At 35.2% G+C, this 17,902-nt stretch overlaps 1 protein-coding gene and 1 pseudogene across 1 annotated transcript in view; both read right to left on the bottom strand.

The window, feature by feature from the left end:
- KCNH8 (potassium voltage-gated channel subfamily H member 8) overlaps positions 1 to 17,902 on the bottom strand; it is a 318,741-nt gene that overhangs the window by 184,016 nt on the left and 116,823 nt on the right. Inside the window, exon 3 of the mRNA XM_011355828.1 lies at positions 8,846 to 8,977. Coding sequence (XP_011354130.1) covers positions 8,846 to 8,977 — 132 coding nt within the window. The remainder of the gene's footprint in view (positions 1 to 8,845; positions 8,978 to 17,902) is intronic.
- Positions 2,811 to 2,929, bottom strand: LOC111736405 (annotated as a pseudogene).

Genomic DNA, 17,902 nt, shown 5'->3' with positions numbered 1-17,902 from the left:
GTGCTTCAGTTAATTGGTCGTTTAGTTGTAAAAAATCTTTAAATGTTAAATTCACCCAAAAAGGGTTAAAAACATGTCTCCATTTTCAGAGTAATAAACCTAAAAATATATTTTTTAAACAAAAATCAGACTAGTAAGGAATTAGTTGAATAAAGTTTTGTCCAATGATCATAAGCTACTGAATAAGAGAACCGATTTAGTCCACAGGTATATTTCAATTGGCTGAAGAATATTTAAAAATTTTCTGTAAAACATAATGACTTGGTGAAGCATTATGCTTCAAGTCCTCACCATGGTCTATCACAGCGATTTGCTTATCACATTATCCCATGGTCTCTAAAGGCAGCTTAGTTTATGGCTTATACTATTTGCCTTTAGAAGATTCTAAGAGAGAATGATAACAGTGAATATGTAAACATACACACACACGCACACACAGACACAGAATATTTTTCCAATGTAGGTAATACAATAAAATACAGATGTGATTAAAATTCTTCAATCACTTTAAGCATCTATCTAGGCTCTTCAGTCCCAGTTTCATCATGTATTTGACAAAGAGTTGGTATAGATCTTCTCAAGGCAGAAATCTATATCCTCAGAAAAAGCATCAATTTTTACAATAGTTAATTTTGTCAGGACACTGCTTTTTATTAGGATTTTTGCATGTATTTTTTTCATTATGCAAATAAAAAACTCAGGCAGACTATTTCAGCAGATGAAAGGAACATTATTACTAAGTTCTACACTAAAAATTAAAATACTCAAAGTACATAAAAATGATGTTAGTTTTAATTAATATCTGATCAGTGGCTTAATGTCTGTCCTCTTGGAAAATATTTTTATTTTATTTTAACAAAAAAATTCAATTATCTTAAATATATGAATAAATTGAAATTCTCAGAAACTTAAAGACAAACCCAAGAGTCAACAAGAACAAAAAATTAACTAAGAAAAGAGATTCTATTTGAAGTGAAAAGGCCATTCTATATTGGCAGTAAGAACACATTTTGAGAGGAGGTTGTCTTTGGTAAATATTTGTCAAGTTGTCTTTGACTTAAATCAGCAGAAGACAACTAAACAATATATTCATCAGAATGTGCACCTGAGACATGCCTCTTTGATAATTATGATCTCAATATTGTTGGTTTCTAACTCTGAATAGTCAAATTTTCTAAATCAGATATCATGCATGCATTCATTTATTCATCCATTCATCAATCAAATATTTATTGAGTATTTTCTAAGTGTTAAACACTCACTCTATATGTGTTGGGTTTATGGTCCTGACAAAAGAGGCAAAGCCTACTTCCTGATGAAGTTTACATCTTAATGGAGTGGGAAACAATTGGGGAGAAGCCCTGGCCCTTTTTCCTTCACTCTTCTTTCTGTGAAGAAATTAGTTCCAAAGGTGCAGCAGGCATCTTACAACCACGAGGTGACAAGTATGAGGATGGAAAATAGGATGTTAAGGACAACAGAAAGGAAAGGCAAAAAGCATCTGAATGTCCATTGAGTATTGCTGTCACTGTTCCAATGATGGGCTGCTCTTCAAAATTTAAACTTATGCTAGTTAGGTTTTCAGGTTCTTGTAGGCAAATGCAATTCATATCTAATTATTTAGCACAGCTATTATTATTTCTTCTGAAGACATTTAGTAATAGGAAAAAAGCAGATGCAATATGAACTTTTGTCAGTGTACTTAATAACAGTAACTGGCTGCTGCCCGCCCAAAGTTAGATTGCAAAAAGAACGCCATCGCATTCGAATCCCAATTTGATTTACCACTGAAGATAATGTGAAAAGCTTCATGCATCAATCTCGAAATTCTCAAGACAAATTTGAAGTGCCCACCTTTTATAAATTGTAATTGAAATTCCTCAGTTCTGGGATAACTGATGATGTTGCCACATAATGAATAACAGAGTGTCAACCATCATTTCAAACCAAATCTGGGACACTCTACAAGAAATAAACAAAATAACTGCACTGGGCCCTGTGCCTGGAAAAACAAGGCACATATTATTATACCCAGCTGGTTTAAATAGAAAAAAATAGCAGGATGAATGAACTGCTATGAAAAAAGATTGGAAAATTGAGACATGCAACTGAGCACAGAGAGGAAAGGAACTTTTAAGAGAAGCTAAACATTCTCACATAGGTAAAGGCCCTTTAATAAAATTAATTAATCAGCAGGTTTGTCCTCAGTGTCTATTATGTGCAAGGCACTGTAAGAAACTGAAAGACATATGTAGTATGTCAACTTCAAAGTTATTAGGAGTTAAGGAAGGACCAAATAAGAGGAGTGACGCCTGCGAGAAGGCAAAGAGCGGTCGAAAGTAAGAATGCTAACTATGAACTAACGTGATTCAGATAAACTGATAATAAAGAAAAGTAGTGGGATTTTCATGGTGAATAGGAGTGTCAAAGAAGTTCCAAGTGAGGGAAAGTTTGAGGACCTGGGGGTAGGAAAAAAAAGTGTGAGTTTCATTAACTGAATATGAACAAACCAGCTTACGTTGTCCAGAGATTTCAATAAGATTAGAGGGTGGAATGGTAGTTAGAAAGTGGATTGATTGTCTGAGGCGTTATAAGCTGATTCTGAAGTACTTGGAACGTAAAACTTGAATACACACGCTAAGAGTACAATTATTATTATTATTTCTTTTTAATAAGGATGCAATGTTCCTTGGTTTTTTATTTTATTTTATTTTATTTATTTTTTACTTTTTTTAGGTGAGGCAACCCTTGGTTGACCTCACAGATTGCAAGGACCTTGTTAGTTTACAATCCCTTATTTTTTATTTTTACACCTACAGTACCTGGTCTTCCTAGGTGGTCTCCCATCCAAGAACTAACCAGGCCCAACCCTGCTTAGCTTCTGAGATCAGATGGGGTCGGGCTTGTTCAGGGTGGCGTGGCCATAGACAGAGCATAATTATTTAGAGTTAAAAAAAGGAAGTGCTGCCCTCTTGTTGCCTCTTCATGTGGCCTTTCCTCTGTGTATGAGAGCCCCTGGTGGCTCTCTTAGCGCCTAAATTTCCTTTTTTAAGGACACCAGCCAGACTGGATTAGCACCCACCCTAACAGCCTCATTTTACCTTAGTTATCTCTTTAAAGGCCCTGTCTCCAAATACAGTCACATTCTTGGTACTGTGGGTTAGGGCTCCAACATATAAATTTGAAGGGGACACATTTCAGTTCATAGCAGCCCTCAAAATAGAAACTTGGACTTCATCAAGTTCTCTTTTTTCTTCATCTCTTTATTACATCAGAAAGATGTAATAAAATCTTAAAGATTTAGGCCCTGGCTGCCTATCTAGAGTTGAAGTTCAACTCCCTAACCTTTATAATCCACTTCTGAACAAAGGTCAACTATTTGTTATTCCATCTCCTGAATTTAACATCCCTTCCTTTCAGTTTATCAAACTGCACCTATTTTTCAAGATTTGTGTCACTACTATTTTCCCTGTGAAGTTCTCTTGACTCTGCTCCAATTTTTGATGGCCCCATCCTATCTTTTTCCCTTGTCTAGGAAGAATATGCCATTTTTGCCACTCCACTATCACTGAATTTACTGTGTTGCAAATACTGGACCTATGTCATTCATAAAATCATGAGCAAGAAAAATCTCAATAAAAAGAATGTAAATGTGAGTTTGAGTGTATGAGTATAAATTCTAGCTCTACCATTTTTTACTATGTCAACTTTATCAAGTTACTTAAATTCATGAGTAAATGGGAATAGGAATAATACCTATCTCATAGAGTTATAATGAGAGGTAAATGAAGTAATCTATTAGTATGAAGCAAAGACTCGATAATAGCTAGTTATTTTAATAAATGTATAGAATATAACAATGATCACAACTATCTTTTATTATACGTAGTTGTATGCTCTGTGCTATGTGATTTGCATATATTATCTTATAAACCTTGATAAAACTAATTTGTATATCAGGACCCACAAAATGGAAACTACCCCAGTGGCCCGGCACAAGTCACAAATCTAACCTAAGTCAACCTGCACTTACAGGAATCACCTCTCAAGGAATCTTAATATACACCAATCACAATCTTCCAATTGAGCTTTAACTGACTTATTTTACCCTGAAAAATAGGACTTGCTAGCCTCATAAGGAAATCCTCAACCTCTTAGCCAATGATGCTCTCTTTTTTGTGTTGTTTCTTCTAACTCCCTATAAAACTTGTTTTGCCATAAATCCTTTGGGAACAGTGTTCAACTGCTTGTGAGGCACTGTACTCCCCAATCTATGATTGTTTTCCCTTAAAAGGCGGTCAAACTCATCACTAAATTGTATTCTTTTTCTCATTTGACAGCCTGAAACTGATGTAGACACGTATGGTTACCCCATTTTACAGATGAGAAAACAGTCTTCGAGAGGGTAAGCAGTTCGTCTAAGGCCTAATAGTCAAAATGTGGTGGAACCAGGATTTGAGCTGAAGTTTAGATAATCCAAAGCATACTGCTTCCATTTTGACATCTCCAAATGATAATTCAATAATGAAGACAGAGTAGATGCTCAATAAATACTTGTTGAATTACTTAATCCATTATTAATCCACTTTTAAATTATATTAAAATATTTCTTACTGATAGAAAAAGAAACAAACATGGTCTCATATTAAATCCACTCAGTAATGCTAGACATGGATTTAGAAGTTAGTGGTTTACACACTATTTTTAGAATGGAAATAAAATATGTGTCCAAAAAAGGAGGTTATTTTAAAAGGTGGTAAGAAAAAACAAAACAGATTTCTGATAAAGTCTCAATCTCTCTTTTTCTCTCATACACACACACACACACACACACACATGCACATGCACATGCATACACACGCACACACCCCAGCTGAAAACCATTGAGTGTACAAATAGTACTTTGTATTCGTGCTAACCTTCCATCAATGCTATTCATTGATGGAAGATAACCTTCCATCAATGCTATTCATTGATGGAAGATCTGCATTGTATCCCATACCTTGTTAGCCTTTTCTATAAAACAGGTTTTTCCTCGTTTCAAATAAAACCCGAAATAATATAGATATTAATAATGTTTTTAAAATAGAAGTATCTCTTAAATAAATCCATGATATGAACCTTGGCAGGAAATTAATTTAATTAACATGAGCCTTATTTCTATAACTTAGGTGAACTTCAGTGATAACATTGGCATAAGATGCACTATGAGGTCAAGTCAGGCTATGTGCTCACTCAGAATTTTCTAGTTCTATGATACAGTACTGCTCCAGTTACACAGTGACATTTTGATGCTTTTAAAACACTTACCTTGAAGTTCTAAAAATATCATACACTAAGGTTTGCCTTTCCTGCAAGACATGCCATCAACTGGTGAATTTTAAAATATTTTCCTCTATTAAGTGCAGGTAAAAAAAAAAAAGAAATATACACCTCACTATTTTTTATAATCATTTTATAACCATGTTGGCTTGCAATAGTTATTTTACCTCCATAAAAATATTACATATTTTTGTGGGACATTTATAATAAGGTAGCAACAGAAAAAATATGTTCCTGAGTGTTCATTATATATTAGAAATAATACTTAACTTCATATAAAATAATAATCTTTTGAGGAAAAAGTTATAAAGTTATAAAAAGATTTAGGGACTTGTTATCAAATATTTTGAATTCCTAAATCATATTTTGCATCATGTAATTAACGTTAAAAGTGTTTTATTGGTATTTTTTTCTTTAAACCTTGCAAGAGATAGTCTTTATGTTGTACATGTTCCCTAAACAAAATGGGACAATTACTGGGCATAGTTTAATATATTTATTTAAATATAAATGTAAAACTACTTTTTAAGATAGAACTTGGGGTTAGTATAATTGTTATTGTTTCCACAGACTGTTCAAATTCATGCCCTCTACTTCCAAATGGCAAGTGCGAAATATCATGTGCAAGCAGTTCTGCTAGTGTAACACACCTGGCCTCTCTCTGCTCCTTTATTCAGTTTTTCCCAGGGGAAGCAGAGGAATTTAATCTGACTCAGTTCGGAAGGAGGTATTGGCATGTATGGGGTCACCCTTCCCTCTTTAAGGAGCAGCTGCCTTTGGGAAGCACCTGTTTTGCCCTGGTCCTCTCAGCTTTAAGTTATACCTCTGCCTTTACTCCATTATAGCTCTGTTTGTGACTGAGAGGTAACTTTGCCTAAAGGTAGGGCTCGCTCACTTGGTGTCAATATATGTGACATTCTCATTATCAATTTTTATCAGCAATAAAGGTTATACATTTGTCTTTCATCTGCCTTACTCTTACTTTTTTCTGAGTTGGTGCAGAACTTGAGTGGAGAAGAGTGTTTTTAATTGGACTCTTTCGAACCTCAAATGAATAAGTATACTTTATTCCTTTAATCCACTGCAGTCTTCCATGATAGGGATTTCTCTCCTATCTACAAACATGAAGAACATAAGACCAAGATGACAAAATAAACTTTACAAAACCATTAGATAAGATCTTCATGTTCAAAGCAAGTCAGGTTGATTATTGCTCCCTTACAAGCAAAAAAAAAAAAAGTAACCGTATATATTTTGTACTTTTATATTTCTAATTCCACATATATGTGAACGTACATAATACACTCACATATATATATTTAATATAAGAATAATAATTTTATTCAAATAATTCTTACTGTGACACAATAAGAAATATATGTTTGGTCTTGGTCCCTTGGCATACAATTCTATAACCCTTGAAATCTCTGGAGCAATGAGTGTCTTTTATGCACTAATAAAAGATTGGTGCCTGGGGTTTCCTAGATAGCTTCAGCACGAAAGCTAGTCACCAGAAAGGCAAAGATTAAAGAGTTGGAACTTTCAGCCCTACCCCCTAAACTTCCCAGGAGGGAGAGGGGACTGAAGATTGAGTTAATCACCAATTGCCAAGGATCTAATCGATTGTGCCATATAATGAAACCTCCATAAAAAATGCCTAAACAACAGAGTTTGGAAAGCTTCTGAGTTGGGAAACACCCTGAGAATGTGGCACACACAAAGAGATTATGGCAGCTCCCCATACCTTCCCTTATACATCTCTTCCCCTTGGCTGTTCCTGAGTTGTAGCCTTTGCGATGATATAAGTAAAGTGTTTCCCTGAGTTCTGTGAGCCATTCTAGCAAATTATAAAATCTGAAAAAGGAGGAGAACCCCCAACTTTGTGGCCAAGTTGGCACCCAACACTAGTGATGGCATCTGAAGTTAAGGCAATCTTGTGGGGGAATAAGCCCTTAAATCTGTGGAGTCTGACAGTTAGTGTCAGAACTTCATTAAATTATAAGACACGCAGTTGGTGTCCAGAGAGATGTAGAACTGGTTGCTAATGAAAAACCCCCACACATTTAGTGTCAGAAGTGTTGTGAGTGAATATAGTTCATAACGAACTACTATATTCCTATAATACCAAAAAAAAAGTAAAAACAAAAACTTCACACACTGATTTTCATACTTTTTTTTCTCTTATTGGACAGGTATTACACTTACTCCAAGTAACTTTAATTGTAAAACTGCTCTTCCCTTGTCTATGTAAAATATGCCATGGTGTTTAGTCATGCAAATACACAGAAAAACAGTTGTGTATTTGCAAACATTTCAAATAATAGAAGTGGGGGGTGGGGTCCCGAACTCTGAGCAATCTCCATTTCAAGAGATAATATATTTAAAACATTCATACACATTTTTAAAAAGAGTTGGAATAAAAGAGTCCATTCTTAAAAAGACATAGTCCATGTCTTAGACTAGTGGTTACCAGAGGACTATGGAGTAATGGTTACTAGTGGGGTAAGGGAGGAGGAGGGAGGTAGACGGGGTAAAGGGGGGTAAGTATAGGGGGGTAGGGGGAGGGAGAAATGGGTAAAGGGGATCAAATATATGGTGGCTGAAGGAAACTGGACTTTGGGTGTTAAGCACACAATAGAATATACAGATGTCAAATGATAATGTACACCTGAAGATTATATAATTGTATTCACCAATGTTACCCTAACAAACTTAAAGAAAAAAAAAAAAAAGACATAGTTGTTGAACTGCCAAATAGCTGTTTCTAACAAAGAACTTACAACATTGGAAATCCCTACAGTGACAACTGCTTTTTCTCTGGTCACTGGGTATCTTCATCCTACTTCTGTTTAAATAGAATAATAGCAGCATTTTTTTCAGTGCTAACTTTTGTCAGCTTATGTAAAATGCAGATTTTCTTAATAAGCTATAAATAGAAAATATAAAGTAAGCAACATAAAGTCTTAGAATCCTTTAAAGATAATTGAAATACTTATTGTCTTAAAACAAATTATTATACTGTTATATATTGTAAGATACAGATACACGTTTCTCTGCAACATTCCACTCTAACAACCACTAAACTTGAGTTCTTAATTTGGTACATAACATAAAATTTTGTACTTCTAAGTTCTTACTGACTGCACTGTAGATGAAACTGAGAGATGTATGTTTAATTACATCATTTTAATATCACTTATCGTTATCGATTCATTTTTTTCCCTAATAAAACGAGATGGTGTGAATCTTTATATTTTGATAAGTTGTTTTCTCATCCTCATTCTATTTGCATACGAATGTGAACTTCTCATTCCTGTCCATCAAGTCTTTATTACAAAGATGAGAATGAAAATTTATGTGAGTCTCTGTGATTTTGGAATAGGTACCAAATACTAACTGCTCACAGTTATGAATATTTATCAGTTGCTGTTATTAAAAAGTTGTTTTTTTCTCTCAGAGTTTTTGGGTAAACAATTTCAAAATGTTACCCCATCTGTCAATGTTTTCTGAATACAGTACAAACCTTCTTTTTTGTCTTCTGGAGTAATCTTCACTTTTGTATCTGTTATATCTTTGAAAGATGCCAGAAAAAGTACCACATCTCCTTTCTCATTCTTTATAGGAACAATATCCAATAGGCACCAAAATGGAGACCCTGTAACAGTAATAAAAACGCAGATCAACCACTGCATTGTATTTTTTCTATGAAAATCTCAAAAATTAGTGGTACAATTAATAAAGTCCTTATTGTTTTCTGCTACCCCACAACTCCCCCCTCAAAAATTTTAAAATGTCACATTTCAGATTCCATAAATGTCTAGCCCATTTGAATATCTCTTCATTCCCAAATGAAATGCTTTCTTTGAAAATAAGGCAGTATTTTAAACAAAAACATTGGCTTGTGCTCAGGCATTTCTGCTAACGTCATTCAAATTGTATTTCTTTGAATTTGTTGACGATGAAACATTCTACTTCATAAAGCATTTCCCCTTTCCACCCCCGGCACATACTGGTTCATAAATAAAGATCTTGCTTGGTACAACTTTGCCAGAGTTTATTTAGTTAATTTAAAAAACAATGATTGTGCACCAGAATGGCTAAAAATAAAAAAAGATGGAAAGTACCAAGTTTGAGGAAGGATGTGCAGTCATTTAAACTTTCCTATATTTCTGGCTGGTAAAAATTAGTATATATACTTTAAAAACTGTTCAGCAGTATTAAGATATAGTCTCACAATACAACATCATACATAAATGTAAATGGACAATGGACAATAATTGACAATAAAATGAATGAATATCACTAACAAAATGTTGAGCAAAAGCAGCCAGACACAATGAGTGGAATGCAGTACGAATACATTTACATTAAGTACAAAGACAGGCAAAACTAATCTATGGTATTGGAAGTCAGATAAGTGGTTATCTTTGGGAGAAGGAGACACAGCTCAGGGGCTTCTGGGATGCTGGTCAACTTTGTTTCATGATCATCATGTTATTTACATAAGAGTGTTCAGTTTTTGAAAACTCATCAAACTCTACACTTTTGCTGTGTGCATTTTTTATTATGTATGTTTTATTTCCAGAACATATTTTAAAAAGAGATAAAGTTCAATTCTATTTTTTGAGCAAAAGAACTGTAAGAAATATCATCGAAAGACTCCAGTGCAAGCCTAAGGCTTATGTTTTGAAATATTTTTACATATTTTTAAAATATACATTAAAAAATATATAAATATTCCTGCACCAGATTTCCTACTAAAAAACATTCCTGGGCACAAATATTTGAAAAATATGGAAAAGTTGTTGCTTAAAAAGTAAACTGAATCTATTTACACATAATTTTCTTTCAGTTTTCTTTTGATGGGAAAAGAAACTTCAATACTGTGAATTTCCATCTTACTTGTGAATTAATCTCAAAGTCAGTTATAACATGCAAACAACAGAGTCAGCAATATCCTTAATATTTTGCCTTGTTTTGTATATACTGTATTAGATCTCACAATTTCCAACACAGCTGATGCATTCATCCAGCCCTGGAATGCATCATTTTTTTCTTCAGTTGAGCACCAGATGAAGCAGTTGATTTGTATTTAGGGGGCATCTGACATAAAAATCATATTTCGTGATAGCCACTGCTGTTATGTTGTTTGAAAAGTATGGTCGAATTCAAATGTAATAAATGTGTATATGATGTGTGTCTACTCTATAAAATCTATATAAAATATGTGCCTGTCCCCCACATATCCTTCTTTTCTCCTTTGACTCAGATGTACGGTTTCCTTTCACTCATATTTCTTGATATCTGTGCCACAGCAATTCCATTTCAGCACTTCATCACCAGACTCCAGGAGACCTGGGATCCAACCACAGCTCCAACATTAACCAGCCATCTAACCATAGGAAAGTCAATTAACCTCTCTGAAGCTTGGTTCCCTGAATCATAATATTCTTACATCATTCAGTCCAGGGTGGATATAATAATATCTCCAAAATGCAAGACAATAAATCAATTATATTGCCTATAACTAATGGAGAAACCTCATAAAGAAGCCATATTCTTGGCCAAACACTGCTATCCCCATCGCCCCAGAATGGCTCTTACTTCAAATTTTTTCTATGCCTACTACTTCAAGTTGAAAGCCTTTTTTACTAATTCTGTAGCTGTGGTAGGAACAAAAAGAACCATCAAGCAGAGCTATCAATCAGACCCCAGAGACAGTAATAGTGCAGACGTGGAAAATGGTATAAATCTGATATTTTGGTTCACATTTTAAAGCATCTCTCTCCCAATTACCTTGTAAGAGCATCATCCAAATCAGAACAGAGGCTATTAATTTTCTTGAAAATCCATTTTATCTATGCACTCAAACAAGCATCATTATTGTCTCCACAGAGCCTTTGCACAGGTGTACCAATGTCTTTTAGAGAGATGCAAAATCACAAAATGAGGTGAAAGCCAGTAAATAGCTGCCAACACTACAATATTCTCTAATCAGCCCTAGATGCACACCTGTCATTTCACATCATGTTCGGGGAGGGCTGAAAGATCAGTTCGAGATTTGTCTTTTAAGATACAATGAGATGTGAGCTTTGACATTTTATAAATTCAATAAAATGTCATTAATAGGGCTGTCTGTAAATTCAAGTTTTATAATGATTTGGCATGAACTGGGCTACTTTCCCATTGCATGGATGACAAAAAAAAAAAAATTATTAGGGAAATAGTGTAAGGGACATACCGAGCCTATTTCTTCCTTCCTCTCTTCCTCTGTCCCTTTCAGCATTCCTCTCTCCCTACCTACCTTTCTTCTTTCAACTGCTCCTTCAGATTTATCCAAACCAACTGCTTTAGAAATATGGCTTTGGGTATCTCTAAAGTTGGAAAGCAAGGCATATGACACTTGCTTCTTCTTCCAGAAACAAGATGCTAAAGTCTACCAATAAAAGAAGATAGATGTTAAAGTCTACCAATCAAGTTCAAAGCAAGACTTTTCACAGAGTTTGCTCACTTATCCTTCCCTTCCCTTCCCTGCTCTCCTAAATCTCTCTACTAGGCCCTCTGCTCTGGCCCTCTGACAAAACCTTCAACTTTATATGGCTGTAACAATTCAAGGCTATTCCCCAGGGTCTGCCTCTTTCTCTTTTACCCACGAGCACGATGATAGTCATGCAACGTCTTTAGGTTAGCAGTGAGTCAGGCCTCACTTACAGTAAGTCTCTCTTAGGGTTAAGGTAGGAGGCACCAAATCCCTCAGCCTCAGATCCACGGATGAGAAAGATTCTTAAAAGCAGGGTTAGAGGGCAGAAATCTTGTGTCAATTTTAACTTCTTTCACATGTAGCAGCCAGTAATTACAATGTGGGTTGGTGAGTGCTAAAACAGATGAGGCTCTGCCAGGATTAAAGTTAATAACACCTTTAATTTCCATGGATAAATATAATTCATGGGAAGAAAACAGAGTTTATTCCCTATATGGTAAAATTTATTTTCAGAATTGCATAAATAATTACATAGAGCTAAAATCTGGTGGAATGTCCCATATCTCCATTTTGGTACTTTCTTTTTCTTCACTGAGAAACAAGGGTACAGGAGAATTTGACTGGCTAATATTTACAACCGTAAAAAGATTTATATGGGTTCCACATACTCTCCAAAAGATTATATTTGGCAATAAGTGGAAACTAATTATAAGATTTCCAGTATAAGTTTATGGTTTAATAACTTAATACAAGTAGGTACAGATATAAAGAAAACTTGGTTGTGAGCTGTTCCCTTCTCTTTAATGACTATGCTCTCATGATGAGATACAAGATGCATTTCTCAATGTAACACAGTAAGTAGCACAGAGTGAGATATAAACACTCAATATGTCCTCATGTTTCTTCTATCAAGCAGGATTTTGATTGGATTTTTAATGAGAAATATATGTGACCTTTTTTCAGGAGCTCCTTACATTAAATTTGATGAATCTACAACGGTTCTCTACAACCGTTGTCTCAGTGCTACTTACTTATGATGTAGTGACAAGTTAGACATTTTTTAGAAATTAGTCTAGGGGATATATATTTGGGTTGGGATGGGAAATGGCTGCAAGTAAGTAAACAAGGTCACTGTTAGTGGAAGCCATATGATGGGACAATTGCATCTGTAGCAGAAAGAGTAGGGCAGCCATGGGAGAGCTAATGAGTCGCCTCAAAACTCTTAGATGCCCCTCATTTTCATCACATTCTCCATTGCCTTCTTCTGGCCTTAATCATCTTTTACCCACTCTTCAAAAGTGTTCTCCCTGTCTCTTGTCTTCCTCCCATGCTGCTTCTAAAGGCTGCGAAAATACAGAATCCTGAAGAAAAACACCCAATGGCTTTTCACTGTTTGCTTAAAGCATTAGCAGAACATCCTAAACTCTATCAGTAGGAGAGGTCTATTTTCAAGAGACTAGAAAGGAAAATAAAAGTGGATTGGGTACTGTAATGTAAAGAGATGACGTAAAGGAAGTATCATATTGAAAAGGAGGGTCAGGTCCCCTGGAGTACTCAGAGCTGTGTGGGAGACAAGCACCTATAGCTGCCTCACCAGCCCTTCTTGGTGTTTGTCTTATACAAAGGGATGAAAGCATTGATTCTTTGGTGAAATAGTAGGTGAAAGCTTCACCTGATCTGCAGAGAACACCTCTTCTAAGGACTATACGTCTATCGTGCAGCCCATACATGTTTTAAGTCTTTGCTTAGTCCCAATGAATTTGCCTTGAATGGACACCCCTTCTCCAAAACCCCAGGATACTAGTGAATCAGAGTAAAGGGCACAGGGACCCTGATACCTTTTATAGCAGTGGAGGGCAAAGTGGGGTTGGTGGGAGATGAACTGTACCAGCTGGAGATTTCCCTGAGCTGGGCAGTGGATAAGGACACCTGTCATTTCAATGTTTGATGAAAAATGAAGAGCTCATAAAACAATGTGTTTTAAATTTGTTTCTGTGTAGAAAAAAAAAAAGACTGGCAGAATACACACAAAATACTAATAGTGGTAGATTGTGGGATTATAGTTGATTCTTCTCAGAATACTTCCTTATTTCCAGGGTTTTTTTTTTTTCTTCTTCTTCTTCTTTTTTAAGACTAAGCATGAGGGAATATAGTAGGATTCTGACAACACCAGAGATTTAAAGTAAGATATGTAAGTAGTTTAAGACTGGGCAATAAATGATGAAGTTATATTCCTGGGGAGATCAATTTTTACATATTCTCCATGATTTAAGTTCTAATAGATATTCTATTTTAAAATTTGAGAAAAGTTTTATGTTAAGTTAGGATATCTTAAAAAAAAGACATGGAGAAAGAAAGAGAGGAAGGAAGGAAGGAAGGAAGGAAAGAAGGAAGGAAGGAAGGAAGGAAGGAAGGAAGGAAGGAAGGAAGGAAGGAAGGAAGGAAGGAAGGAAAGAAGAATGGAAAGGAAAGGAAAGAAAGGTTAAGTCAAGCAATGTTTAACTGATTTGAAGTTGCCAAGTTTGTTTGTTTGTTTTTTTCTCTTTCCATTTTATTACAAATTCTTTTTGTCCTTAAATAAAATACTTTATTCTCCAAGGAGTATGTGTAGCCACTTCTTAGAAATCTCTAATAATTATGTACAAGAAGAGCTTGGGAATTTGAGATCCAAAGAATATCCCTAAGATGTGCTTAGCCAATAGTTCCAACATCCTTACTCAACAAATCATGTACTGGATTATTGACCAGTAGAGCTATTACTTGCTTTAAGAAAACCAAACTGCTTCTGATGATAAATACAGATAACTCTTACCTACAATGGAAAGGATTTTCCACACATGGTTTAAACACAAATTCAGCTGGGATAGGTTCCGAGGAGGAGTCAGGACATTTGGGTACAGTATAATGAGAAATAGAGATAAAGGAGTCCTGACAAAATAATGCATACAGCAAGTAATAGCTGTCATTTATTAACCTGCTATTATGTGCTAGACACTGTGCCACATGCTTTATACGGATTGTATCTAAACTTCTCATCAATCAACCTGACCAATATTTTACCAAATTAAACCATATTTTATAAATATGGAAATTGAGATACGTTGCATTTTCTGTAGGGTCACATAGCTAATAAGTATCAACGACCAGAATTTAAACACAGTCTGAGTTTGATTTTTTAATTTTGCTTAGTATATATTCTAGGAATCATCCTATTCTATGAATAATATTTTAGAAACTGAGTTTCATTTCCATTTAATTTTCCCTTCTATCCATGTTATAGGACATAATCATATATATACTTTTTAAAATGTCCTATTATAAAAGAAGAAAGTAAAGCCTTTGGATAATCAACAAATTTCACTCTCAATCCCATAATCAGAGTAGAAACTCTATTTGAAACAAAATATAGCCATTTTAGTGTCAGATTGGAATACATCCTTCAGTATGGTAGACACAGCACTTATTCTCAACGTGCTTGAGTATCCAGTGAGACAATGAGATTAGAAAACCACTACTGGTGCCACTTCTTAGTTGTTAATGTGTATGTGTGTGTGTTACTGGCTGTTGAGTTAGTTCCAACTTCTGGCGACTCCATAAATAAATGATGCCCTTGATGTCCTGTCCTCAACAGCCCTGCTCTGTTCATGTAGATTCATGTCTATGACTTCTTTTATAGAGTCAATGCATCTCATATTTGGTTTTTCTTTTTTCTGCTGCCTTCTATTTTCCTGAGCATTATTGTCTTTTCCAAAGAACCCTGCCTTCTCACGATGTGCCCACAGTAGGACAGCTTCATTTTTGTCATTTTTGCCTCCAGAATGTTTTCGGTCTAAATTTATTTTAAAACCCAGTGTTAATGGATGAAGCACCATATTCTGACCTCACTGACAAAGTCTTTGCCTGACCTCTCTTCCCAGTATGTTTCTGCTTCTTGCTTTCCTAGGAAGCTTCAGAAAAGGTGATCTCTGGATCTAGGTGGTACACATGGCAACATCCTGTGGACTTATCTTTTCTAAGACTGGAAATAAAAAAGATATTTTAGCCTCAATCAACTCTGAACCATGGCTCTTTCTTCTCGGTGATCCTCTGGGGGAAAGAATGCCAGATGTGAGGAACCATTGTTAGTGAGCAGAAAAATGTCTGATCCATCAGGCTTGGCTTCATGATTGGTACTTGTAAGCCACTTCTTTCTGACAACAAGGCACTGAAATAAACTTACTCCCTTGATACTTGACTTTAAGAGAAGCAATTTAAGATTTCTTCAAAATTGCAGTTGTTTCGTGAAAAGAACTTACTTTAAATGAGAATTTGACGATCGAGTTAACCCTCTGTAATTGCACAAGGCTTTAGTTGGAGGAATCCATATTCTGCAGGGCAATGGGAATAATTGTTGTGCTAATAAACATATACCTGTATGAACTCAGCATGGTCAAGGGGGTCTGGGACTCTGAAATTAGTTTAAAACCCAAAAGAAAATACTTGAAGATTATATTGCAAGCAACTGGACATGAAGTTATTCCTTCAGTCAACAAATATATACTTTGTGCTTGCTGAGTGTTTGGATATATCAGTAAACAAAACAAAATAGATTTCTGTCCTATTACCTGAGAACTTATATCCTACTTTGGAAAGAAAAACAATAAATCATAAATAATTGTATTGATTATTAGAAGGTTTTAAATGCTACAGCTAAAACAAAAAGTAGAGCAGGGTAAGGAGGTATAGAATGTGGAAAAATGTGGTATAGGACTATAGCATGACATTTCAAAGAATTAGTCATGAAAGTGGTACTTAATATTGCTTTTGAATATTAATGAACAATTTTTGTGTTACTGCTGCTCCTCTTAGAAGCAAATAATGAGGAGACCATGATGCAGGTCTGAGGTCAAGCAAATGAAAGAGGAAAACTGAATGACAATGTCCTAGATGCAGTATAGTTCTGAGAAAAGTTCATCAAGGACATCAGGGAGTCATCTGGCCAAGTCAACCATCAGAGCAGTTCTGCACCTGCCAGGAACAGAACTATCTTAGCATGCCTGCTTCATTTAGTCACTGGCTGGGAACAGCCCATGGAAAGTTTGGCCTCTGTGTCAACACAGATGTGTTTCAGAGCACAGTAGCTGGAGCCATCAGCCAATTAATCTCCTGTAAGCAGAGATAGGAGAGGCACATTCTTATGGTTACCATATTAGTATAGTAGACATCTCATATTTCCAGCAGAATTGTATCTATGCACCTTTCTCTTGTCACTTCCATATTCCATTGGGAATCAAAACTCCTCTGCATGGAGCCTTGAAAAAACTAAAACTATCAAACCTGGTGCTCGGACTAGCCCTCACTGGACGGATGAGCTAATGGTCCACATTGGACCAATCAATCTTTCTCTTCTGATAATGTTAATCTTGAACAGAGAGACCCAAGATCAAAAATGGAGGAAGCAGATTCATTCAACAATGAGGGCTAGAAAAATCTTTCCAATTTTTCCTGCTTCTTAGACTTTACAGAGCACTACTGCTTCCTGCCTTTTTCAAGGGCTAGTTGCTCATTGCTTTCTTTGGTTCTATAAGTTACAACATATGTTGTTGATAAATTATTATCTTTGCCTAAGATAACCAGAATCAATGTATGTTGCTTATGAAAAACCTTATTTACAAAATGATATATTTAGAAAAGGATAGTCAAGACACAATGAAAAGAACATTAGGCTTAGATGACATTATATGTAGTCAAGTTCTGGATTCTTCATTTACCTGTTGAGTATCCTCAGACATAAGTTTTACATCTGTCTGTATCACATCTCCATACTGGATAGATGGCTATTTCTCATGGTTAAGAGCTTTAAAGAAGTCAATATATGTAAAAGTATTTTATATATTTTGACTGGTTGCATAAAGTAAGGGTTTTACCTATATGTGTAATACTTTGACTTTTTAACCATAAAAAACAATCAGGCACAACTACGGCTCAGTATTAATACTTGTTAAATTTGGGTGATGGCATTGGGGGTGGTATTTGTTTTAAAAATCTGTCTTTTTTGTACATATAAAACATTTCATTTTTTAAAATAAGAAAACATCACTTTGAAAAATGGAGAATTGT

This window comes from Pteropus vampyrus, unplaced genomic scaffold, assembly GCF_000151845.1.
Source record: "Pteropus vampyrus isolate Shadow unplaced genomic scaffold, Pvam_2.0 Scaffold1, whole genome shotgun sequence".
Lineage (NCBI taxonomy): Eukaryota > Metazoa > Chordata > Mammalia > Chiroptera > Pteropodidae > Pteropus > Pteropus vampyrus.
The sequence above is the reverse complement of the archived record's forward strand: the minus strand, read 5'-3'. Positions and strand labels throughout refer to the sequence as shown.